The sequence below is a fragment of the Chiloscyllium punctatum genome, chromosome 41 (assembly GCF_047496795.1).
Source record: "Chiloscyllium punctatum isolate Juve2018m chromosome 41, sChiPun1.3, whole genome shotgun sequence".
NCBI lineage: Eukaryota > Metazoa > Chordata > Chondrichthyes > Orectolobiformes > Hemiscylliidae > Chiloscyllium > Chiloscyllium punctatum.
The window spans coordinates 34,529,652-34,556,596 of NC_092779.1; the positions used below are offsets into that span (position 1 = coordinate 34,529,652).

General features: G+C 40.2%; 1 protein-coding gene across 2 annotated transcripts in view; it reads left to right on the forward strand.

The window, feature by feature from the left end:
* Window positions 1-6,237: 6,237 nt before the first annotated feature.
* Window positions 6,238-26,945, forward strand: part of matcap2 (microtubule associated tyrosine carboxypeptidase 2) — a 48,718-nt gene continuing 28,010 nt past the window's right edge. The window contains exons 1-3 of one of the 2 annotated variants that reach the window (XM_072560713.1): window positions 6,238-6,621; window positions 12,380-13,041; window positions 24,380-24,523. In XM_072560713.1, coding sequence (XP_072416814.1) covers window positions 6,597-6,621; window positions 12,380-13,041; window positions 24,380-24,523 — 831 coding nt within the window. In that variant the 5' untranslated portion in view covers window positions 6,238-6,596. The remainder of the gene's footprint in view (window positions 6,622-12,379; window positions 13,042-24,379; window positions 24,524-26,945) is intronic. The other variant, XM_072560712.1, reaches the window with a different exon arrangement.

Genomic DNA, 26,945 nt, shown 5'->3' on the forward strand with positions numbered 1-26,945 from the left:
AATAAGGAGATTGTTATTCCCTTGGAGGGTGTTGAATCTTTGGAATTCTTTACTCAAAAGGCTATGGAAGGTCAGTCTTTGAGTATATTTAAAGTAGAGTGTGATAAATTTTTGATCATAAATGGTGTAAATGATTATGGGAATTGTGTGGGTAAAAGACTTTGGCTTGTTCATTTGATCCTATTAAATGGAGAAGCAGGCTGAAGGCCTACTCCTATTCCTATGTTTCAAAGAGCTGAAAAGTTATCACAGTGGCCAGTAGAGCAATGGACATTGCAATTACAAAGCAGATTGACAGGGGAAGCTTATGAAGTTCATTCACTCTTACCTGAAGAAAGTGCCTTCAACTATGAGACAGCAAATTTTTGAGTCATACTTTCACATGATCCTGCTGACAATGGTGTGGTTGGACAGGTGACTAAAAATCAGATGTGAACATTGACAATTTGGGCTTAGCCAGTCTTACCATGCTGCCAATAGTTTGGCTTAATATCAAACCTAGTTGGCAAGGTTTGTGGAAAGCAAAACATTTATAAAACAATACGTGGAGGTCTTTTGAAACTTGACTGATGTGGATGAGATTATACTCTCATGATAAGTTCTTATTTCAAATTGAACTTCTACACTTCCTTTATCAATGTGACTTAAGGCAGACCCAGCTTTTGTTTTTAATCTAGTTGACAGAGATAACAAATAACATAAATATTTTTGGCAGTGCTCTAATGCAGTCATTCTCAATGGACCCCCTAGGGGCCCTGGTACAGTTGAAGGGGCCACAGACTGTTCAATAGTAAATGATTTTCTGTCTATCTATTCATGTTGTATCCCTGTTTGAAACTGTGGGGGCTCAGGAACCTGAAAAGAGCTCCTGGGGGAGGGGTGGGGGGGTGGGGGGAGGTGCTGTTGTGGCCAAAAAAAGGTTGAGAATCACTGTTCTAAAGGAACTGTATGGAGATGATCTAGCTCTGGTAATAATACAATAAATAAGTATTCTGACAAAGTGAGGATTGTTTTATAAGACCATTTATTAAGTGCATTAAAATAACGTGGTCAAAAAATTGGGAGCTGAGTGACAGCATAGAAAACGGGAAAGCTGAGGGGGAGGAGATTATCCTTTGAAGGGGGATAATCTGATCTTTTATCGTTTGAAGCTGGGTCTGCCTTAAGTCTCATTGATAAAGGAAATGTAGAAGTTCTATTTGAACGAAGAACTTATCATGAGAGTATAATTGTGTCCCCGAGGATAGTAGAATAGACAGCAATTGCAATAATAGTGTAATAGTTCATTACCTGAGCATTTTAAATTTTAATCCACAACTTTGCCTCTCCACTACTAACTATTGGAACTTTACACTTTCCATGATGACATGCAATTGCATGATAGCAACCTTCCTTCCCAAACTCTTACATATAGTTATAATTTTCCTGATACGAACATGTTAGGATAAACACTTTCAGTGCCAAAGTGTTTAGGAAATATTTCATACCCTCAAGAAATGGCCTGACCAGACTTACTTAGCTCGCCTTTGACTGGTCGATATGGACATGAAAACCTTCAGGAGGTAATTTTCCTCCAGATAATTTTCTTTCAGATGTTTAGAACTTCAATACTCTTTTCAATCCAGACACATAACAGAACAGAGGGTAGCAGGGTCCAGACAAACAGCAATTCTGGCTATCGGTTAATGCAAAGACCTATAAACTCAGGGAATGTAGGCTCTGGGAACTATCACAAACTAGAGAGATAAGGATGAGATGATAACTCCCGAGGTAAGCTGGAGAAAAGAAAAGCCAGGCAGAGAAAACAGAATTGCTTTTGACGATGAACTGGGGAAATATAGATGAGAGGCTGGTGGGAAACCATCCCAAGCGTGCCAGTACATGTGAAGAAAAATTGTTGGCTCTAGATTCTTCAGAAAATCAAACTGCAAGACCAATGTCTGAAGCATAAAAGGTGGATATTGTATGGTTAGGCTTGACTGTTGACCAGGCAAGATGTCTGGAGTTTGTGTCCAAATGAATGACTGTTTTCAAGAGCCAGAGAGAGAAATTAGTATTATTCAAAACAAGTGCTCACAGACTTTGCCAGCGTGTGAAATAACAGATTTTTCACTTGAGAAAAAAACTAAATTGCAGTTTGTTGATCAAAGGTCAAGTGGAAAAGAGTATAAAGAGGAACGGAGCAGCTCTCAGTCAGGACAGGAGAAAGTTAAGGTGAAGCTTTATCTATTGGAAGAGGTAGCAAAAGCTGAACGTCCAACTGATAGCAGTAGTACTCCAGGGAAAGTGGAACAGGTTAAGGAAGACCCCTTCCCAAAACAAGGAAAAGGGAAGGGAGCATATCCTGCATCAGACACCACTGGCACTCAGAGGTTAAAAAAAGGTACTTTCTGTGGTTCAAAGGAAAGAACCAAGGTTCAGTTCTCAACAAGTTCAATCGAGCTGATATAAAGTTAAATGAGAGTGAGCTGCAATATGCATGTACAGACATCCTACAGCAGGCAAATATCAGATTATTGCCCATTGACAACCTTCTTTGGAATTCCCTGTCTCAGAAGACATTGGAGACAGGGACAGAAAAGGATAGATTCTTTTTGGGCAGGGGAATTAAACAGATCAGACATGATCTCATTTAACAAGGATCCAAAAAGTCCGCTTCTGCTTCTGTTTCATACGGTTGTAACAGAACATAGAATATTTACGTATTCTCATCTTTTAGGTATTTCACTCAACTATTGACACATCAAAATTACCATCTGATCTAGTATGAATGCTCAAATAGTTCAACTAACCAATCAAGCTTCACACTTGCACTGATTCTTCTTCAATGCAACATAATATATTTCTGAAGGCCCAGTTTAATTACTGGTGATGGGACTATCACTCTCCAAATGGGATTATTAATGAACAATAAATAGAAACTTTTAAGAAATAATAAACCCACACCTTGAAGATGTTTGTATACCTTTCTTTAGATGACCTGTATAATATTGCACAATCAATTTTCAGTAAACCTGATCTCACAAAAAAAACTTCACCCTGGAGAATCACTCAGATCATAAGTGCATTTGTTTAATTTCCACAGTTTTCCATCTCCATTTGTTGCCTGCAGAAATTAGGCATTTTATGATAAAGTATCTACATTTCGCTGAATTTGTGACTGGAAGAGCTGGAAAGATTTTAACATTTAGTTTTAAAGTTGTGGGAGAGTCACAGTAACATCTATATCACCCAGTCATTCTTCAAAGCCCTGAGCAATTAGCTGTGCTTTAGCATTATAAGTTCCACCTACAAGCACTTCCATACAAATCCACGAGTAACAGACAATGTTTCTTCTAAGCTGCATGATTGTGAACACTGAGAGGTTCTGCACATGCCAGCTGACCATTTGTTCGAACTGAAAATAACTGGAAAAGGTAGTATTTGTTCTAGGATTTGGGGTTAGGGTGGGGAGGTGAATAGAATACATGACAGTTCTCAGGGAGAGAATAAGAAAGGGATAGGCAGCCTTCAGGACTCAACATTGAGTTTAACATTTTCAGAAAGTGTAAATTATCCTTCCTGTTTGTTACCCTTCCTCCAGACCCTAGGTCCTGTTTGGTATGGGTTGCTCCCAGAACAGCCATTTCTTGGAGCTCCCAGAACAGAACATTTTCAACCATTTACACTCCCCATTTACATCATGCTGAGCATATCTTTCTCTATCTTGCCTTATCATAAGCTATTTCTTTGCCTTTTTCTTTTCTTCTGTCCCTGGGCATATCTCCATGTATTCTATTCACTCTCCACCACTGTCCCACCCTTTCCCAGCTACTTTCAGTTCTGACAAAAGGTCACTGGATTCAAAACATTAACTCTGTTTTTCTCTGTATAGATACAGCCAGACCTGCTGAATTTCTCTAGCACTTTCTAATTTTGCTTCTGCAGAATAGGTTCTCCAACAAGTCCAGGTAAATGCATCTTTGGTATTAGTTTCTACACCGAGGGTAAAACCTCCATAGCCTTCTTGTTCTTTGTTTCTCTCACCTCTCCTCATATATAGAGCTCTACCTCTGCTGCTAAAGGTGTTACCTTTAATCATTATGAAAACTAATATCTGAGAATTATTCTTCCACTATCAACAACTGACTGCTCTGCACTAAGCTGGATTCCCAATGTCTGGAAACCTAACCCCTTCTGTCCATGTGATGCCAAGTAGGATACAATGCCAGTCTCAGACCCTACCCTACTCCACCACCATCTTGCTTGGCTAATCAGGAATTAGGCATTGTCCTATTGGATTTGCTGTAGTACTGACAGGAATAGCTGTGATTTTGACACAACTCAAGGGTCCTATCATCTGGATTTGATTCACTGGATTTCACTGTTGGGGTAGCGAATTGGAGGACACATTGCAATAGTTACATTTTATTTAATTTTAAATTGTCCACATTAAATATAGCAATTTCAGAAAAATTGTTCCAATTTTTCATCAGCTTCAGCTTCTCCAAACTTTGATCCAAACTTTGCTTTGTGTTCAATGATTAAACCTCTTTGCCTCAGACTATGCCTTTTGTCTTTAGTGGCACTTGCCCTCTACCCCATCGCAGATTTTCACATCCCACCATTCTTCACTTCTAGACTTAAAACCTGTTACATATTTTTTTTTCCAGTTCAGATGAAGTGTTAACAATATTTCTATGCAGATACTTCATGTCTTGCTGACGATTTACAGCATTTTCAGTTTTAATACAAAATCACCAACATCCAAAGTCATTTCCTCTTGTAATTTGTTGTACTAGTGATGTTTGGGAAAGCCTTTTGCCTTTCTTCTAGTAGTGCCAAGGGATCTCCACATCCACTGAAAATGGTACATGGAACATTAAATTAAAGTTTCACCCAAAATATTGTATCTTCAATGGGATGCCCTCATTCAGATAGAACATTTAAGATTCAAGCTCACAATCTTGGTGAGTGCTTGTAAGCCCTAATACTTTAACAATTATGGATTAATCACTATATGTTTCATGATTCAAAATATACAGGAAATAATGAGTAGAAAGCCATTCTATCTAATACTCCAAATATCCACTTATAATATCTTCGCTGCCAATACCAATGATTACTCAAATTCTCTTGATTTGGATTTACTTTGATTCAGAAAATTTCAATATATAAAGTGTATTTCCTATGTAAAGGGCATTTATGAAAATTTGCAAATCATGGAATTCAGTATGAGCAACAATGAGCATCCACTGTGATTTGAACACCTTCATACAGAGTTTTTTTCTCTGCAAACTTGCCTGAAAGAGTATGTCAAAAGTATTATAATTTAAATCAACAGATTGTGCTAAAATCAGTTGAAATTGAATTTTCCCTAATTTAAGTTCTCTTAATTATCTAAGTCTAATTACCACAAGATCTGAATTTACTATACTTGTGCAATGTAATATTGTTTGACTTAAAAAAGTAATTATTGCCACATTAATTTATTCTCTTCACACATTATGGTCCTTTGTATCTTCTGTAATGCACAAGGTTGGTGTTCTTTCAGGCCAACTTAACTATGCTAACACGGTATTTTCCCAGAGAACTACTCCTGATACCTGGGAATATTTCTTTCCTCAAGGAGTGTGGGGTACAGGTTATGAATTGTTTGAGGTAATTCACTGACACCAATCCTTCAGTCTCTACTTTGTCGTGGGCCTATCCAGTGATGAGTGCTGAAGGATACACCTCGGGAGTTTATTGACAGAAGAAGCATTTTCCTTAAATGACATTAACGCTTATTTTCTGCAAATACAACTATATTTGGCCAGGCAAAATTACTAGGATCTTAGACAGTTAGTAAACACTGTAAACCTGCTCCCTTTGATTGCTCCATAATGCGCAGTTTATCCTATCTGTGACATCATTTGGATGGACGAGGCAATATAACATTAACCCTTCTTACTATAACATTATGCAACCGTTAAAATTACTGAATGCATTCCTTTGAATGGTTTAAATAGTATTTATTGGCAGCTAAAATATTCGTTATTTGGATTTGGAGGTGGAACGAAGGCAGAGTGTCCCATCTTTCCTGAACGTATTTGCTTGTCGTCTACAAACAATGGATTTCCAACATGTTACTTTCTATTAAACTAGAGTTTAATGTTAAAGGTAACCATTGCAATTAGAAACATACACGATGTACCGAATTGACGAACGTCACATAGCGTCTGTTATGACGAAACAGAGGGTTACCTTGGGAACACAGACCAGGGGCTGGAAAGCGGAACGTGAGAATGACAGGTGAGGAGTCAGTGACGCAGACGCCATGGAGGAGTTGGAGACTGCGGCAGTTCTGCGGAACTGAGCCGAACACAGGCTGTCCAGGTACACGCTGCATGGTGAAACCTCATTTAACTACGATGGAGTTCAGTGCAAATTACAAGCCCGCTGTTTGTCTTTCGTGACGATGCGTCGAATTGATGATACTGTTGCCATATATATGTCTGTATAGAAATTGTGCACCGTCAATTTCTTTTTGTTCTTCTCTGCAACTGGAAGTAAAAGTATAAAACGGGATCCATCCTCTTCTGGTGGTTTCATCTTGGAATTGCCGGTCATCAGGGATGTTGGAATCAATCCGAGTAACCGGTACGTGTCACTTCCTGTTCTGCGGGGACATTGAGCAAAATATCCAGTTATTACTGTAGTGAGAGCGCGGGGAGGTTTGGTCCGCCTATTCACTGCTTGGAGAAAGTCTGACTTAACACCTGCCGCATTGCAGTTTTCGATGGTGTCAACTTTTTGTCATTGATCTCAATCATGTCCATTTTTGAGAACGTTTCGTTTTGCTTTTTTTTCAAGCACACACCTAGGAGTATTGTTTAATCAATGATTTATTTTCGTACAGCTTGAACATTAGAAGATATATTTTAAAAGAATATTTAATGAGGCGTTTGTCTTTAAAACATTTCCAGTCATCACGTTTCCACTTGATTGACTAGGCTGTTCTGTTATTAGCCAAATAATAGTGCAGAGATTGGCATTTTAAAATGAATAGATCTGATGATATTTATTTATATTATTTGCTATTTACTACGTGCTGCCATATTTAATTCCTAAATGAGTTTACCTCTAATCTATCGTCATAATATAGAATTTGTCGTGAAGATTGACGTAGTTGATTCTGAGACTACAGCCTTTAACTTAAATATAGGAAACTATCATGATATAAGAAGCTGATTGGCTGTGAAAAATTGGGAAACGTTATTTGAAGGTGTGCATTACAGAAGATACACGGGACCATAATGTGTGAAGAGAATAAATAAATTAATTTATTCACTAATTAAATTAGGTTCTGCCTTCACAAAGAAATGTACAAATAACGATGTCCCAAAAATGTTGGAGAACACATGGTCTAGTGAGAGGGAGGAACTGAAGGAAATTAATATTAGTGGGGAAATGGTGTTGAGGAAATTAAAGGGCAATAAATCCCATAGCCTGATAATCTACATCCCAGAGGACTCAAAGAAGTGGCCCTCGAAATAATGGACGGGACGGGTTGGTTGGCTGCCAAGATTCTGTAGACTCTGGAGCAGTTCATGTGGATTTGAGAGTAGCTATTTAACCTCAACTGTTTTTTAAAAAAAGGAGGTAGAGAGAAACAGAAAATTATAGACCAGTCAGCCTGACATTGGTGGTGAGAAAGTGCGAGAGTTTCATATAAAGTGTTTCATAGCAGTTGGAAAATAGTGATAGGATCAGATAGAGTCAGGAAGGATATACAAAAGAGAAATTATTTGACAAACCTACTGGAATCTTTGAAGGATGTAACTGATGGATTAATAAGGGGGTGCCATGCATATTATTTTGTCAGACTGTCAGAAGACTTTCAATAAAGTTTAAAGCACAAAATTAAAGCACATGGAATTAGGATAAGTGCACTGACATAAATAGAGAACCTGCTGTTGGCAAATGGAAAATGAGGAGTAGGATTAAAAAAGTTCTTTTCCAAGTGGCTACCCGCCAGGATCAGTTCTTGGATCAACCTGTTGATATTAATGATTTAGAGGAGGGAACTAAGTGTAATATCTCAAACTTTACAAATGACGCAAACTGGATAAGAAGTTGAACTGTGAGGAGGATACAGAGATGCTTCAGTGTAATTTGGACAGGTTGAGCAAACGGGCAAATGGATGGTAGAGGGAGGTGGATAAATGCGAGGTCATCCAGTTTAGTGGAAAAAACAGGAAGACAGATTAATTTAGGAATGATGTTAGATTGTGAAAGGAGGAGGTGTAATGAAATCTGGGTGGCTTTGTATGCCAATCACTGAAACTAAGCATGCAAGTGCAGCAGGTGGTGAAGAAACAATAGGTATGTTTGCCTTCATAATGAGAGGATTTGAGTACAGGAACAGGGATGACGTGCTGGGCCTTGGCAAGACTGCAACTGGAATATTCTTCATGGTTTTGGTCTCCTCATCTGAGGAAGGATGTTCCGGCTTTGGAGAGAGTGTATTGAAGGTCTACTGTACTGACTCCTGGGATGGTAGAGCTGATATATGAAGGGAAACTGATTTGGTTAGGACTGTGTTCACTGGAGATTTGAAGAATGAGGGGGTAATCATATAGAAACCATCTTCTGAAAGGACAGTACAAAGTAAATGCGGAAGGATATTCCTGATGAGCGAGGAGTCCAGAATCAGTGGCCATAGTCTAAGAATACAGGCTAGGCCATCAAGGACTGAGAAAAAGATGTTTTTTTTTTCGCCCAGAGAATGTTGAGCCTGTGGACATTTCTGCCACAGAAAGCGTACAAGGTCAAAGCGTTGAATGTTTTCAAGAAGGAGTTACAGCTTTGAGACTGAAGGTATCAAGGGGTATGGAGTGAAAGCAGAAACGGGGTACCCAGTTGGATGATCAGCATGATCACAGTGAGTGGAAGAGCAGACTCAAAGCGCCAAATGGTCTACTCTTATTCCTGTTTTCTATGTTTCTACCTCCAAGGCTGCCTATTTTTACCCCTATGACTGGCCATGCCATCAGTAATCTGTTATAGAATCAGACAACACAGAAACAGACCCTTTAGTCTAACCAGACCACACCGACCATAACTCCAAATTATACTAGTTCCACCTGCCTGCGCTCAGCCCATACCCCTCCAAACATTCGTTTTTAATTCATGTACTTCTGTAAATGTCTTTTAAGTGTTATAGCTGTACCTGCACCCACCACATCCTCTGAAAATTCATTCCACACATTGAACCACACTCTGTGTAAGGAAAACAATGCACCTCATGTCTTTTTTTTTGTCTGAATCTTTCTCCTCTCACCTCAAAAATATGCCCCCTTGTCTTGAAATCCACCACCCTAGGGAAAAAGACACCTGACGCTTGCCTTTTTTATACCCCTCATAATTTTATAAACCTATGTTAGTTGACCTCTCAACCTCCTACACTCCACTGAAAAACGTCTCAGCATATCCAGTCTCTCCTTAACCATGTCTCTGTTATCTCTGGGTTTTCACCCAGAAATATTCACCCATATAGTCCTTTTAGTCCAAGTAGCATAATTGTAACTGTTTCATTTGTGTTCATCATTATAATATTGGAGTTAACTGTACTGCAGTCCTAACAAAATCATCTTTACGATATAAAAGACAGGTAAAAAAATCCTTCATTTAATTGATCATATATCCTTTAGTAAGTAGTACAAAGTACTGCTCCCTCTAATAGAGTACTTGCTTCTCTCAGGGTTTTTGGTAAGTCAAGAAATTTTAAAGCATTGACCTTCTCTAAAATCTAGTTGGAGTTTATATTTTGCACATAACTTTAACCTTAACTTGATTACATCACGGTGCTACAAATTAGTAAATAAACTGTGTCATGGCAGCGGCTATTCAGTTCATTTATAATCTGGTTGAATGTTTTATTTGATCAGCAAGGGCTGCTCCATGTCTTTTAAATCTTTGCAAGTATAAAACCAGAAGACTTGCACTAAAGAGCTAAGCACCATGAAGACTAACTTGACAGAATACAATTTCAGTAGGGTGTTTCACTTTGAAATTTAGTGGAAGAGAACATTTGGTGCAGAGATTTTCTGATTTTTTTTTACAACTTGCGGATTGGTCAAAGTGGAACAACAGCCAGCAAAACCTGTGAATTGGGATATTAATTATGTAAGAAGCTGGTGATAGGTTGGTGAATTTTATAGTTTCTTTGAATCAGGACAGTAGCTTGCACAAAGTCTAGGAAGACATAAGCCCTTTGTTAAAGTTATAGTTTAACTAGTTAATTTAAATATAACCGCAAATAATCTTTAAGTCATAGTTCAAAATATGAAACCCTGATCAGTTAAACAAAATATTATTGAGTTGGCAGTGTGTGTGATGTATTTCAGCTGTAGCATGTGGGAGCTGCTGGACACATTGTGATGTACAGCAAGTACGGTTATAGTTGAGCATCTACAGCTTGAGAAACATTAGCTCAGAGTTGAAGAACTCTCTCCATTTATCAGACATTGCAAAGAGTCAGGACGGGAAAAAAGTTCCCTGAACACATTGACCCCAGAAATTGTCAACCTTTCAGGATAAGTACTTCAGTTTTTGTTCAGGAGATAGCACTGGAACGGGCTCACCCATCTGATATCAAGTTTTTAAATCCTCTGTGAGCGGGGAGATTGAGCAAACTGACCACAGCACCATAGATTGGAAGTCATCCAAATTGGGAAAGAAGAAAGAATGTAGTCATTGTGGAGGACAGTATAGTTAGTGAGTAAATATTTTTCTCTGTAGCAAAAGTGAGTCTTGAAGCCTATAATGCTTGCTTGATGCTAGTGTTAAGAACGTCTTCTCATGGCTGGAAATGAACATGAAATGGAAGGGGAGGAATCCAGTTGTCTTGATTCACATGGGTACCAGTGACATAGTTCGAACTAAGATCAAGGTTCCAGTAAGGGAGTGTCAGCAGCTTGGGCCTAGTAATCTCTGGATTACTACTTGAGCCACGAACAAAATTAGCATAAGGTAATTAAGAAGAGAGAGTTAAACACAAGCTTCAAATATTAATATGGGAGAAATTGGTTTCAATTCATTGGCAGTGGATGCATATAGTGAAAGAGCAAACTCTTCTGTTGAACCATGCTCTGACCAGTGTCCTGACTGAAGGGAGGGCTTTAAGTTAAGTAACTAGGGACAGGTGGGTAGTTGGTGCTGCAAAAGATAGGGCAGATTTTAAGAAAGCAATAATGAAATCTCATGATATGGATGATGACAACCAAAGCACGACAGAAATGGAAACAGTGTACCACCAAATGAGAGTAGAGTTGGGAAAATTGTTAAAAATCTTTTATCTGAATACTTGCAGCATTTTAAATAAGACAAGAGCTATAGTCAGCACAACTAGAAATAAATGGGAAGGTGTAACTGTGATTACAGAGAGATAGTTGAAAACTGATCGAGGCTGGAAACTGAATTTCAAGGGAATTTGAGATCTTAGAAATGGTAGGAGGGAATAGGAGCTAGGGTAGCTCTGTTAGTAAAGAGTGAGATCAGTACAGTAGGGGGGAATGATACTGGAAGATCAAATACAGCTAAGACCTAGCAGAGAAAAGACTGCCTTAGTGGGATTAGTTTACAGGACCCTTACCAAGAGCTACACTGTAACACAGAGTATACTGAAAAGCAGGAATCATAATTTGTAAAACAAAAAACAGAATAATTGTGGATGATTCTAAAATACATATCAATTATACAGATCAAATTGGCAATAGTGGCCTTGGGAATGAGCTGGAGAATGTATTTTGAATTGTTTCTTGGAACTGACCACGCCCCTTCCCCATCCCAATTATGTCCTGAACCCTTGGAATTATGCCCACACTCTTTCACCTGTCTCTTGTGCTGACCCACCCTTCCATTAAGTTTCTCCATGCCCATCCTGCCTACCATACCATGCTACCCATTCACTAACATTGAAGTGCTTACTTATTCAGTAACACTAATTATCATTTAAACTTGTACAACAGCTAATGAAATAAAGAGAAGGTCCTGGTTCCTTTCCCACCCCAACTCTACTCTGTTGCAATGTTGGTCTCCAAGGAACACTATGTACCATGATTCTGGAACAGTTGATTCAACTGAACCAACCTCGGCACTGAAGACAATTGTACATGGGGAGATAGTCAATATGTGTGCTTTAAGCTTGTTTTAAACAATTTATTATTCTGTGCAATTGTAGTTAAAGGGAAACTTGGCATTATCCTGCTTGCCTATTCCCTGTTGCATTCCTGTCAGTTTCTCACTGAGATGTTTACTCTTGCTAATTACAGGGAACATATATGGAAATAGTCCACAAATGAGGGCCAATTCATGCAAAGTTACATTGACCCTTTCTGTTTTCCAATCTCTGCAGAAAAACTTCGTTGGCCAGAATTGGAACTAGCCAAAAAATCAATTCTTTTGAATCCCTCTGAAAAATGTGACACAAGCCAAGCAGATCTCCAGCAAGTCTCTGTCAGCATTTTGAAGGAAATATTTACAGGAAACAATGGTTACAATGTCTTGTTGCCAGCAAAGGGAGAGAAGAAACGGTTATCATCCAGCCATCACAAAAAGCACCGAAAATCTGCCAAGCCTTCAGCTGTATTGCGGTACAAGGAACGTCGGACCTCTAGCTCCTCTGTGCCAATGGTTGACAAGGACTGGTGTCTTGGAAGTGGGCATACTGCATTACTCATGGGTAACTTGGTTGCAAGTGATTCAAAATTTCCACTTGGCATATCAGTGGTGGGAAGTGGAATCGGTCTGTCCCAAAGGCCAAAGGGTAAGATAAAAAGACTTTACTTTTCAAGCCTGCAGAGGTCCAGTTTATCGGTTGGACAAGGGAGAGACGGTGAAAGCAACACTCGTAGACTCTGCATCCTGACTGCTGTTAAACCATCAAATGTAGAAAAGGAGAAGATCAAGTTCTTCAAATCTGAGTTCACCTACAATCCACAGTTTGAATATGCTAATCCTGCTTTGCCCAATGTGTTAGCAAGACATAGTATCGCTTCAGATAAATTTCTTCCACAGGTACAGTCACGTTGAGTTCATTTGGTGATAAAGCTGTATTTGAAAAGCAATATCCTTTGCTTTTGCCTTTATTAAATCTGATTTGTACACGGTTTTAGCATCAAGGACATTTTGCTCTTTGTGTTCTGATGAATGATTGCAAGTCTCTGTAAGCTTTTGAACTGCTACAATGAGTCAGAGCATTTGGTAGCAGTGGTTAAAAATTAGGAACAATATCTCATGAAATTCTATCTCATGCAAAGAAGAGATTTCCTCTTTGAAGTATAATGAGCTTATTTTTATTGTTCCTTCTATATTGACCTAAAAGGGCTTTACAAGCAATGAAGTACTTCTGAAATTTGATCACTGTTGTAATGAAATGAGCATAGTAGCTAATTTGTACACATCCGGAGGTTCAGTTCAGCATTTCATCTGAAGAACTGCACTTCCAATGATGCAGCACACCTGGAGTGTCAGCTTAGATGATATACTCAAATTTTTAGAATGGAACCTGGACTCGTATTATATGAAAGTGAAAAATTGTTTCTATCTTCAGAGTAGAAAGTATGAAAGCATCTCAATAATAGTTAAAAAAAATACAAGAGGGACAACAAGGAAATATTAATTTAAAACAATTATGATTACTAGTGGAAAAAAAACCTGATAGCATATAACATGGAAAGTGACTAAAGAAATCGTGGATGTAGTGGTGGTAATCTTTCAAAATTCTCCAGATTCAGATAGGCCCCAGTGAATTGGAAAGTTGCAAATGTAACATCTCCAGAAAGAATTAGAAAGCTGGAAAGTATAAGTCAGTTAGTCTAATATCAATAATTGGGAAAATGCTACAATTATTAAGGAAGTAGTAGCAGCAGGAAATTTAGAAAATCATAATACAATCAAGTAATGTCAACATGGTTTTGTCAAAGACAAATTGTGTTTGACAAATTAACTAGTATATTTTTGAGTATATAGCAAGTAGATTAGTTAAAAGGGAACTAGTAGATGTATTGTATATGAATCTTTCAAAGACATTCAGTAATGTGCCACATAAGATTCATGCAGAAAATAAGAGTTCATGATGTTGGAGGTAGTATATAAATAGTGCAAGATGACAGGAATCAATACTGGGGCTTCAACTATTTACAATCCATATTAATGATGGTGATGAAGTGACTAATTGCATTGTAGCAAATTTTGCTCATGATACTATAGTGATTGAAATGAGGTCAGCCAGGTGGATGCCATTTGAAGATGAGTTCCTTGATTGGACCAGATTAATAGCCCCAATCAAGGAGCCCTGGCTGACATAGAAGAATAGGAGTATTAGACATCCTGCTTATTCTAAGAGCTGGATCAGTGTCAAGGATTCTCCATGTCTCAGTAACCGGTGATGTGGTGACAGGCCTGTCTGGAGTTATTTTAGTGGCAATGAGAGAAAAGCAAACTCCTGAAGAAATTTACTCACAACAGTCGTCTTTGAGTTGGGGGTAAGCATTTCTGGCTTCATGCATCATTATTTGGGAAGCTTGACTCATTTGATCCTGCTGTTGAAGACTGTGCCCAAGTGTGTGGAAAGAATGCATTATTTTGTCTGGGACAATGACTTTGGGGCAGACGAAACGCAATGAGTAATTCTCCTGACAGCTTATGGAACTGCAGCTTTTTTGGTTATTAGAAGCCTAGTTTTCCCCAAAGTGCGAGATTCTAAAACCTTTGAAGAGATGATGGATTTAGTTAAGGAATATTACAACCACAAACCACCTCTAATTCTCAGATACTATCAGTTTTACTTGGCAGTTTGAGAACCAGGGAGTCTGTATCCGGATCTTTGACAAGGTTAAGGTGACTGACAGAGACATGTGATTTTGGTTTAACCCTTAATGAGATTCTGAGAGACCAGTGTATGTGGGATTAATGATGTAACCATGCAAAAGCATTGACTAGCTGAAGCCCATCAAACAGGCACTCCAGCTGGCTTTATAAATTGAGAAGTGCGGCAAGCGGAACATATGAGTTGCAGAGGGTAAAAACAATGACTGCAGATGCTGGAAACCAGAGTCTAGATTAGAACAGTACTGGAAAAGCACAGCAGTTCAAGCAGCATCTGAGGAGTAGTAAAATCGATGTTTCGGGCAAAAGCCCTTCATCAGGAATACAGGCAGAGAGGCTGAAGGGTGGAGAGATAAATGAGAGAAGGGTGGGGGTGGGGAGAAAGTAGCATAGAGTACAATAGGTGAGTGGGGGAGGGGATGAAGGTGATAGGTCGGGCGGGTGGAGTGGATAGGTGGAAAAGGCAGGTAGGACAAGTCATGGGGACTGTGCTGAGCTGGAAGTTTGGAACTAGGGTGAGGTGGGGAAAGGGGAAATGAGGAAACTGTTGAAGTCCACATTGATGCCCTGGGGTTGAAGTGTTCCGAGGCGGAAGATGAGGCGTTCTTCCTCCAGGCATCTGGTGGTGAGGGAGCGGCGGTGAAGGAGGCCCAGGACCTCCAAGTCCTTGGCAGAGTGGGTGGGGGAGTTGAAATGTTGGGCCACAGAGCGGTGTGGTTGATTGGTGCGGGTGTGCCAGAGATGTTCCCTAAAGCGCTCTGCTAGGAGGCGTCCAGTCTCCCCAATGTAGAGGAGTCCGCATTGGGAGCAACAGATAGAATAAATGATATTGGTGGATGTGCAGGTAAAACTTCGATGGATGCGGAAGGCTCCTTTAGGGCCTTGGATGGAGGTGAGGGAGGAAGTGTGGGCGCAGGTTTTGCAATTCCTGCGGTAGCAGGGGAAGGTGCCAGGATGGGAGGGTGGGTTGTAGGGGGGCGTGGACCTGACCAGGTAGTCACGGAGGGAACGGTCTTTGCGGAAGGCGGAAAGGGGTGGGGAGGGAAATATATCCCTGGTGGTGGGGTCCGTTTGGAGGTGGCGGAAATGTCAGTGGATGATTTGGTTTATGCGAAAGTTGGAGGGGTGGAAAGTGAGCACCAGGGGCGTTCTGTCCTTTTTACGTTTGGAGGGGTGGGGTCTGAAGGCGGAGGTGCGGGATGTGGACGAGATGCGTTGGAGGGCGTCTTTAACCACGTGGGAAGGGAAATTGCGGTCTCTGAAAAAGGAGGCCATCTGGTGTGTTCTGTGGTGGAACTGGTCCTCCTGGGAGCAGATACGGCGGAGGCGGAGGAATTGGGAATCTGGGATGGCATTTTTGCAGGAGGTAGGGTGGGAAGAAGTGTAATCCAGGTAGCTGTGGGAGTCGGTGGGTTTGTAAAAAAAAATGTCGGTCGTCATTAATGGAGATGGAGAGGTCCAGGAAAGGGAGGGAGGTGTCAGAGATGGTCCAGATAAATTTAAGGTCAGGGTGGAATGTGTTGGTGTAGTTGATGAATTGTTCAACCTCCTCGCGGGAGCACGAGATGGCGCCAATGCAGTCATCAATGTAACGGAGGAAGAGGTGGGGAGTGGTGCCGGTGTGATTATGGAAGATGGACTGTTCTACGTAGCCAACAAAGTGTTGCAGAGTGTTCCGATGGAAGTGGACACCCTTGACACTCTGACTGTGTTTGGGATACACAACTTGGGTGAAGGCAATTGCATAGCCTCACTGCCATTGGGATATCATCAGCCTGTGCAGTTTTTCAGTGGACGATGGAGATTTTGCAAGGTCTACCCGAGGTCACCACTTATCTAGATGACATGCTAATAACAAGGAAGACCAAAAAGGAATATTTAGGGAACTTAGACATTGCCCATAGACATTTCTCCCAGGCTACTGTATGCCTTAGAAAGGAAAAAAAAACAGGCTTTCCAGGCACACCAAATGATTAATTTCTGCTATCGCGTCGACAAGACCAGGGTACACTCAGAAGATAAAGTGAGGGCAAACAAAGGTGCCTCGGCTTCTTTGTTCATACCAGAGTTTCAGTCTTTGTTTGGGCTGGTGAATTATTACAGAATGTTCATACATAACCTGGCCTCCATCCTGGCACCTTTACATCAACTCTTTAAAAAGGGTCAGCCTTGGAAATGGTTGCCTAGCCAAGCTATAGCTTTCAGGGAAGAAGAAACAGATGTCCTCCTCTAAGGTGTTGGCACACTATGATCCCAAGCGAGATTTGGTATTGACATGGAATGCCTTCCATACTGCTTTGGGTAGCATTAGCTCATGGGCAGTCCAGTGGAGAGAAATATCCAATAGCACATGCATCTTGGACTTTGGCTAATGCAGACCAAAAATACACTCGGATAGAGAAGGAAGGTTTGGCAGTCATATCTGGAGTTGGGATGTTGCATCAATGGACATACATTTGTGATAATAACGGACCATAAACCCCAGCTACAGCCACTCAAAGAGGACAAAACTATGCTGCCCATAGCTTCAGGCCAAACTTGGCGGTGGGCTATAACTCTAAGTTTGTATAATTATAGGTTGGAACATTGTCAGGGAGGCCAAGTAGTGTATGCAGATGCATTCAGCCACCACTCACTGGCAAATACATCAAAGGGAGTACCACCACTGGGAGAGTTCATACTTTAAGTTTTCTGGACACAATTCCAGTCACAGCTGACAATGTCAGACTTTCGATGCAGGAAGATACGGTCTTGGAAAAACTGAAACACCTGGTGGTGATGAGGGAAACCAAAGGACTGTCACAACCAGAATTGAAACATTTTTGCACCAGATCACAGTAGAGGCTGGCATTTTATTATGGGGAATGAGTGATTGTCCCAAGCAAAGGTCGCTGCCAAATATTGGCTGAACTTCACCAGGGTCATCCGGGCATTTCCAAAATGAACATGTTGGCAAGAAATTATATCGTGGCCAGGATTGGATGCAGACATAGCTGCGCTCAGGGGCAGTGCCCAGACTGCCAATAAGGACAAATATTATTGCCAGTAGCTCCCCCATTTGTGGGAATGGCTGGGTAAACCTGCACTTGGTTACTTGTCGACTACACAGCTCCTTTCATGAGCTCAATGTTCCTTGTCATCGTGAATGTCTAGTCAAAATGGCTGGAAGTGTGCAGATTTCATTCATGTAACACTGGGATAATGATAGAAAAACAGCATGCATTTTCTTTGGTTGACATTGTCTCTGTGGACTTCAGCAATGCATTCAACAAGATTTTGATTGTAGATTGGTTAGCAAGATTAAATCACATGGAATCCAGGGAGAGCTGGTCGTTTGGATATAAAATTGGCTTGAAGATGGGAGACAGAGTAGTGGCGGAAGGTTGTTTTTTGGACTGGAGTCCTGTGACTAGCAAGGTGCCACAAGAATTGGTGCTGGGTCCACACTTTTTTGTTATTTATGTAAATGATTTGGATATGAATATAAGAAGTGTGGTTAGTAATTCTGTAGATGACCCTAAAATAGGTGCTATTATGGACAATGAAGAAGATTATCTCTCAGTACAATGGGACCTTGATCAGATGGGCAAGAGGTGGCAGATGGTGTTTAATTTAGATAAATCTGAGGTGCTGTATTTTGGAAAAGCAAATTAGAGCAGGACTTGTACACTAACGGTAAGGTCCTGTGGAGTGTTGCTGAATAAAGAGTCCTTGGAGTGCAGGTTCATAGTTCTTGAAAGTGGAGTTGCAGGTGAAGGAGCATTTGGTATAGAACATAGAACAATACAGCGCAGAACAGGCCCTTTGGCCCTCGATGTTGTGCCAAACTGGTATGTTTTCCTTTATTGGTCAGTGCATTGAATATATGAGTTGGGAGGTCATGCTGCATCTGTAAAGGATATTGGTTAGGCCACTTTTGGAATACTGTGTTCAATTCTGGTCTCACTGCTATATGTAAGATGTTATGAAACCTGAAAGGATCCAGAAAAAGTTGCATGTTGCCATAGTTGGAGGGTTTGGGAGAGGCTGAATATACTGGGGCTATTTTAATTGGAGCATCAGAGGCTGAGCGGTGATCTTCTAGAGGTTTATAAAATCATGAGGGGCATGGACAGTGGGAATAGCCAAGGTCTTTTTTCCAGGGTAAAGAGTCCAAAACTATAGGCTATAGGTTTAAAGTAAGAGGGAAGATTTAAAAGAGACCCTAACGGGTAGCATTTTCCACACAGGATGGTATATATGTGGAATGAACTACCAGAGGAAGTGATAGATGCAGGTACAGTTACAACATTTAAAAGATACTTGGACAGGTAACGAATAAACAAAAGGTTTGGAGGAATATGGGCTAAATCCAGGAAAATGGAACCAGTCTAGTTTAATAAACCTGGTCGGCATGGATGAGTTGGACCAAAGGGTCTGCTTCAGTGTTGTACAACACTATGACTGTAAGTCAGTGGCTAAAAAGTTAATAGATGCTGTATAGTGTAGGAACCTATAATGTAAGGTTGCCCATTTTAGTGGTGAGAATAGAAAAGCAAAATATTTAAATGGTAAGAGAATGGTGTAGTACAATGGGAGCTGGGTATCTTGCACTTAAATTAGAAAGTTAGTATGCAACTACAGTAACTAATTAGGAATGCATATGCATGTCCTTTTATTATGGTATAAATTATGGAAGGCTTGCAATGTACTTTAGATCACAATGCAAGTACTGTGTACAGTTCTGGTCTCCTTCCTTAAGAATTCCAATGTTTAAAGGGAACTTTGATTTTAATTTTAACCTGGGAACATGGAATTGATAAATGCCTGAAGAAGGAACATTTTTATGGCTACAGTAAAAGGGAACTAGTTGAACTGCTCTTGCAAGGAGCCAACACACGCACAGAGTGATGCGCTTTTGGTGCTGTAACCATTTCATGATGGATGTAGCTTCTAAGGGGCATCTTAAGAAAGAGATTAGTGAAGAGAATGAGCAATGGAAATCACATAGAAATGAAACGGGAGAATGAATACATATTAACGACATTGCAGTGAAACCGGTGTTATCCAAATTCTTTTTTCCTTCTGATTCTGCATTAGACTTGTCACAAAACAAGCATTCCATGAGGTGTTAACTCATTGCACAGATCTTTTTAAAGGAATATTTTCATACATATTGGCAAGAAAAATGCTGTTTATTGCTGCACAAAACATAGAAGGCTTAAACAGAGCGACATGCATAATGGAAATATCACTATATGGTACTGCAGTGCACTCAGCAATGCTCTGGGGATATGAATTTGAAGCCCACCATGACAGATGGTGAAATTTTAATTCAATAAAACCTGGATTTCTTTTTTTCAAAAAAAAGTTTATCTTAATAGTGACCATTAAACAATTGTCAATTGTCAAAAAAAAACTACCTGGTTCATTTAAGTACTTTTAGGGAAGACAATCTGTTGTTCTTACCTGATCTGGCCTATATGTGAATCAACCAAAAATGGTTGATTTTTAACTATCCTTTGAAATGGCCTTTACAAGTCACTCAGTTCAAGGGAATTAAGAATGGACAACAAACAAAGCTGTAAGTTTTTTAAAAAAGTCAGAGATTTAGTTGTTTTATTTTTCTTTAGAGGTCTAAGGAATAGTTTTGTCTTTAAATGCAAGTTAGATTCAGAAAACAACTTATTAGAATACAACATTAAATATAGTAATTTCTTAAATTAAACTGGAACAGGTGACTAGACCTATAGTTGCCAAAGCTGTGATTTTCCTTTGTGAACTACCTGATAGAGATGGATTAATTGCTTCATGATTGTATATTGACTACCTAGCACATTGCAATCAAGATTGAGCTTTATTGCTATCTAGCAATTCATATTTTTTTCTATTGCAGTAATTGTACTGAAAACTGTAATTAGATATGATCAAGTTCAAAATGACTACTGTATTCCTGTTCACTAATCATCACTAGATGGAGCTGTTCTGACAAATATTGTTCAGTTACACCTCACTATGTTTGGAAAAGCTCCCATATAAATTCTAATTCGCAGAACCTCCTCTTGAGTGTGCCTGTGACTCTAAACAGTTGTTCTTGGGTATGGACAGAGCCAGCAGGATTTACTAATTACTTAATTAAAATGTCATGTTACTTTCACAATTGAATTTTTAAAAGTTTAAATACATAGTCATACAGTTACATAGCATGAAAATAGACCCTTTGGTCTAACTTGTCTGCACTAGCCAGACATCCCCAAACTAATCTAGTCCCATTTGCCAGCAATTGGCCTATATCCCTCAAAAAATCTTATTATCCATGTACCCATCCAGAAGCCTTTTAAATGTTCTAATTTTATCTGCCTCCCCCACTTCTGGCAGCTCGTTCCATACATGCACTACCTTGCATGAAAAAGATGCCCCTCGGGTCCTTTTTAAATCTTTCTTCTGTTAGCTTGAGTATTGGACTCCCCTGCCCTAGAATAAAGACCTTTGCTATTCACCCAATCTAAGCCTCCTATAATTCTCTAAACCTCGATAACGTCACCCCTCAACATCTAATGCTCCAGAGAAAATAGCCCCAGCCTATCCAGCCTCTTGAGCCTCTCCCTACAGATCAAACCCTCCAGTCCTAGCAACATCCTTGTCAATTTTTTCTGAACCCTCTCAAGTTTAACAACATCTTTCCTATAAAAGGATGACAGGAATTGTATTCAGTATTCTGGAAATGGCCTCACCAATGTCTCAACTCTTGACTAATGAAGCCAAGTGTGCCAAACACCTTCTTCACAACCCTGTCTACCTGTGACTCTACTTTCAAGGAGCTAAGCACCTGCACCCCTAGGTCTCTTTGTTCGGCAACATTTCCCAGGGCCCAATAACTGTATACGTATTGCCCTGGTTTGCTTTACCAAAATGCCTGACATTTATCTCACAATGAAACTCCACCTGCCATCCATTGGCCCATCTTATCAAGGTTCTGTTGTACACTGAGATAATCGTCTTCACTGTCCACCAACCACCTATTTTAGGAGGTAACTGGAATCCTGTATAGTCTAAACCAAATTTGTCTGGCAGGCTCCCTTCCATTAAAGAACACTGTTTGTACAATTTTATGGTAACTTGATTTCTCTGGTGCCAGTCTACAAAATGCCAGAGTTCAGTTTTATAGTTGGGATTTGACCTAATGACTGTTACCATGTTGCTAGCAATGATTGAATGACATTATTATATCTTAGAGTCAAAGAGTCCTACAGGCCTTTTGGCATAAACTGTATGTGTGTGTACCTACTAGAGAAGTACAAAACTTGACCTACTCTTGGGAAATAAGGCAGGGTACGGAGGTGTCAGTGGGGGAGCATTTTGGGGCCAGCAACCATAATTCTATTAATTTTAATATAAGGATAGAGAAGGATCTAAAGGTTGAAGTTCTAAATTGGAGGAAGCCAATTTTGACATTATTAGGCAAGAACTTTCAAAAGTTGGTTGGTGGGGGGGCAGATGTTCGCAGGTAAGGGGACAGCTGGAAAATGGGAAGCCTTCAAAAATGAGATAACAAGAGTCCAGAGACAGTATATTCCTGTTAGGGTGAAAGGCTGGTAGGTGTAGGGCATGCTGGATGATGAGAGAAATTTTAGGTTTTGGTTAAGAAAAAGAAGGAAGCATATGTCAGATATGGACAGCAAAGATCAAGTGAATCCTTAGAGTATAAAGGCAGTAGGAATATACTCAAGGGTAAAGCAGAAAGGGGACATGAGATAACTTTGGCAAGTAGGGTTAAGGAGCATTCAAAGGGATTTTATAAATACATTAATGACAAAGGATAACTAGGGATAGAATAGGGACTCTCAAAGTTCAACAAGGTATTTGGAAAAGCAAATCAGAGCAGAACTTATACACTTAATGGTAGGGTCCTGGGGAGTGTGCTGAACAAAGACACCTTGAAGTGCACCTTGTAGATAGAATAGTGAAGAAGGCATTTGGTATGCTTTCCTTTATTGGTCAGAGTATTGAGTACAGGAGTTGGGAGGTCATGTTGCGGCTGTACAGGACATTGGTTAGGCAACTGTATATTTGGTCTCCTTCCTATGGGAAAGATGTTGTGAAACTTGAAAGGGTTCAGAAAAGTATTACAAGGATGATGCCAGGGTTGGAGGATGTGAGCTATAGGGAGAGGCTGAACCGGCTGGGGCTGTTTTCCCTGGAGCATTGGAGGCTGAGGTTTACAAAATTATGAGGGGCATGGATAGGATAAATAGGCAAAGTCTTTTCCCTGGTGTCGGGGAGTCCAGAACTAGAGGGCATAGGTTTAGGGTGAAAGGGGAAAGATTTTCACACAGAGTTGTGAGTGTGTGGAATGAGCTGCCAGAGGAAGTGTTGCTGGCTGGTATGGTTGGAGGGAAAAACTAATAAGGAAGTTAATGGTCTCTGTCTGAATTCACTGAAATTGCCAGGACTTGTTGCAACTCAATCACTTTTCTTCAGGAACTTTCACTTGCTTGCACAAAGTACAGACTGACTGGTTCACAACTTGTAAAGTCTCTGACTTTTTGGTTAAAACCAACAGCTTTCAGCAATTGGTGATGGAAATGGGTATTCTTCAGGCTTTAGATATATTATGTTGCAGAGAAAAGGACAACACCTCCGTTCCCAGAGGTCAGAAAGGTTCTACCCATTTTATTCACATCTATAACTGTTCGCCTACCTGAGAACAAATCATATGGTGATTGGCCAGCAGAAAGCCTTTGTTGTCAAAACCTTGTTATTATTCCACAGACCAATTAGCTACTTGTTGCCAGACAAATCTCCTTTAGTGCAAACCTCCTGGCACCAACCCCACTCAAAGTAACCTCCCCCGCTGCTTTAGCAAGCAGCAGTGTAAAAAGCACTTACAGTGAGCATTGGTAGCCTGCTTCAAAAAACACAATATTTCATTTCACAATCCTTAATTTTTGAAATAGCACTTTTCCTGTTAGAATCTACAGTGAAAAAGATGGAAAAATAAGATATGGTTTTCCCATTATAAATATCCTCTCTTGGCTGCAAGCAATCCATTAGAGCCCCTTAGAAATTATTATGTAGTGACTTAAAGTGCATAAAATATTAAAAAATTGAAATCTCTGTAATGAAATAGCTTTTATTTATATCACACTTTGCATCTCCTTGGGTTGCTCATTAATCAATGTTGCCAAAGGGCTGCCAACTGGTTATTTATCTCATTCCTATTTGTAGGATCTTGATGAAAACAAGTTGACTGTGTTTCCCTATATTCCAACAGTCGTGCAGAAATGAAAGAGGGTGGTTAATGTATCAACTTTGTTTTTACAGCCTTCAGTCTACATTGATATTGCCTAGCTTGGGCATAAAGTGGTAAGTATTGAGTTAAAAAATTGAAACTCAGTGAAATGCTTTCTTGTCGGTATGCATGCTTCATTTACCAGGTAACTGTAAGATTTTGACATTTTGTCTCCGAGGTAGAAGGAACCATTTTCTTGCATATTCTGTTCCATTTTTGACAAATCTATGTCAAAGAATCTTCTTTCTTCAATAGGCAATAAAAATAATGAAAATGGCACTGAAGAAATATGGCAGCTATGAGAAGTTTGAACAAGCAACAGGGGGAAACCTGCTCACCAAGAGCCGCATCTGGTTTTATGTGAAGAAATACATGGAAAGGGAAGACTGCCTTGGTGATGTAAGCAACAAGATCAAGGGCTGACATTTATAGATATAGTTATGCAATGCTAATTTGTGTGAATGTTGTTTTTCTGTATGGACCAAAGACTGTAAACTGAAAATAGTGTTGTTGAGGAATGGATTAAGTAAACAGTAATGGGTATTGTATCTGAATTGCAATGTCATTGATACAGGACTATTATAAACATAGAAAATAGATGCAGGAACAGGGCATTCATTGTCATTCATTTTGATCATGGCTAATTCTCTATCTTAATACCATACTTCTGCTCGCTCACTCATACTCCTTGACACCCCTAGCCTCTAGAAATTTATTTATCTATTAAATATTTTTAGTATTGTGGCCTCCAATTCCTTTGGTGGTAGAAAGTTCTGCATGTTCACCACCAGGTGAATGAAGAAATTTCTCCTTCCAGTCCAAAATGGCTCAAACGTATTATGAAAGTGTAACTGTTGTTTTGGATTTCCTGGCCAGGGGAAATATCATCCAGCCCTAAAGAAAGTTTGAGACCCTTCTCATTTCTTCTAAACTCCTAATCTGTTTTCAGAAACAAACCATCTATCACAGGAATCAATCTGGTGAACCTTTGCTGCACTCCTTCTATGAAAAACTGCACACCATACTCCAGGTGTGGTCTCACCAAGGTTCTGCTTGGCTGCAGTAAGACTTTCTCATGCCTTACTCAAGTCCTCTTGCAATGAACATTGACATACCATTTGTTTTCCTAACTGCTTCCTGCACCTCCATTTTTAATTTGATTTGATTCATTATTGTCACATGTACAAGATACAGTGAAGAATATTGTTTTGTGTGCTAACCAGCCAAATCTTACATATGTAAACAGGGTAATAGAGTAGATTGCAGAATATGGTGTTGCAGCTACAGAGAAGGTGTAGAGAAAGATGAATGCTAATGTATGAAGGGTCTGTTCATAAATCTGATGATAGCGGGGAAGAAGCTGTTCTTGAATCTGTTGGTATGTGTTTTCACACTTTTGTATTTTTTGCTGAATGGAAGAGAGACTATGTTGGCTGCTTTCCTGAGGAAGCGGGAAGTGTAGCAGAACATAGAACATAGAAGAATACAGGGCAGTACAGGCCCTTCAGCCCTCGATGTTGCGCCGATCAAAGCCCACCTAACCTACACTAACCCACTATCCTCCATATACCTATCCAATGCCCGCTTAAATACCCATAAAGAGGGAGAGTCCACTACTGCTACTGGCAGGGCATTCCATGAACTTACGACTCGCTGAGTGAAGAACCTACCCCTAACATCAGTCCTATATCTACCCCCCCTTAATTTAAAGCTATGCCCCCTTGTAATAGCTGACTCCATACGTGGAAAAAGGTTCTCACTGTCAACCCTATCTAACCCCCAATCATCTTGTACACCTCTATCAAATCACCCCTAAACCTTCTTTTCTCCAATGAAAACAACCCCAAGTGCCTCAGCCTTTCCTCATAGGATTTTCCTACCATACCAGGCAACATCCTGGTAAACTTCCTCTGCACCCGTTCCAGTGCCTCCACATCCTTCCTATAGTATGGCGACCAAAACTGCACACAATATTCCAGATGCGGCCGCACCAGAGTCTTATACAACTGAGCATGACCTCAGGACTCCGGAACTCAATTCCTCTACCAATAAAAGCCAGTACGCCATATGCCTTCTTCACTGCACTATTTACCTGGGTGGCAACTTTCAGAGATCTGTGTACATGGACACCAAGATCCCTCTGCTCTTCCACACTACCAAGTATCCGACCATTAGCCCAGTACCCCATCTTTTTGTTACTCTTACCAAAGTGAATCACCTCACACTTAGCTACATTGAACTCCATTTGCCACCTTTCTGCCCAGCTCTGCAGCTTCTCTATATCCCGCTGTAACCTGCCATATCCTTCCTCACTGTCTACAACTCCTCCGACTTTCGTATCATCCGCAAACTTGCTCACCCAACCTTCTAACCCTTCCTCCAGGTCATTTATAAAAATGACAAACAGCAATGGTCCCAAAACAGATCCTTGCGGAACACCGCTAGTGACGGCACTCCAAGATGAACCTTTGCCATCAACTACTACCCTCTGTCTTCTTCCAGAGAGCCAATTCCTAATCCAAACCTCCAACTCACCCTCAATGCCATATCTCTGTATTTTCTGCAGGAGCCTACCATGGGGACCTTATCAAACGCCTTACTAAAATCCATATATACCACATCTACCGCTTTCCCCTCATCTACCTCCTTAGTCACCTTCTCAAAGAATTCAATAAGGTTTGTGAGGCACGACCTGCCCTTCACAAAACCATCCTTGATCACATCATTCTTATCCAGATGTGCATAAATCCTATCCCTTACAATTCTCTCTAAGACTTTGCCCACAACAGAAGTGAGACTCACTGGCCTAAAGTTACTAGGA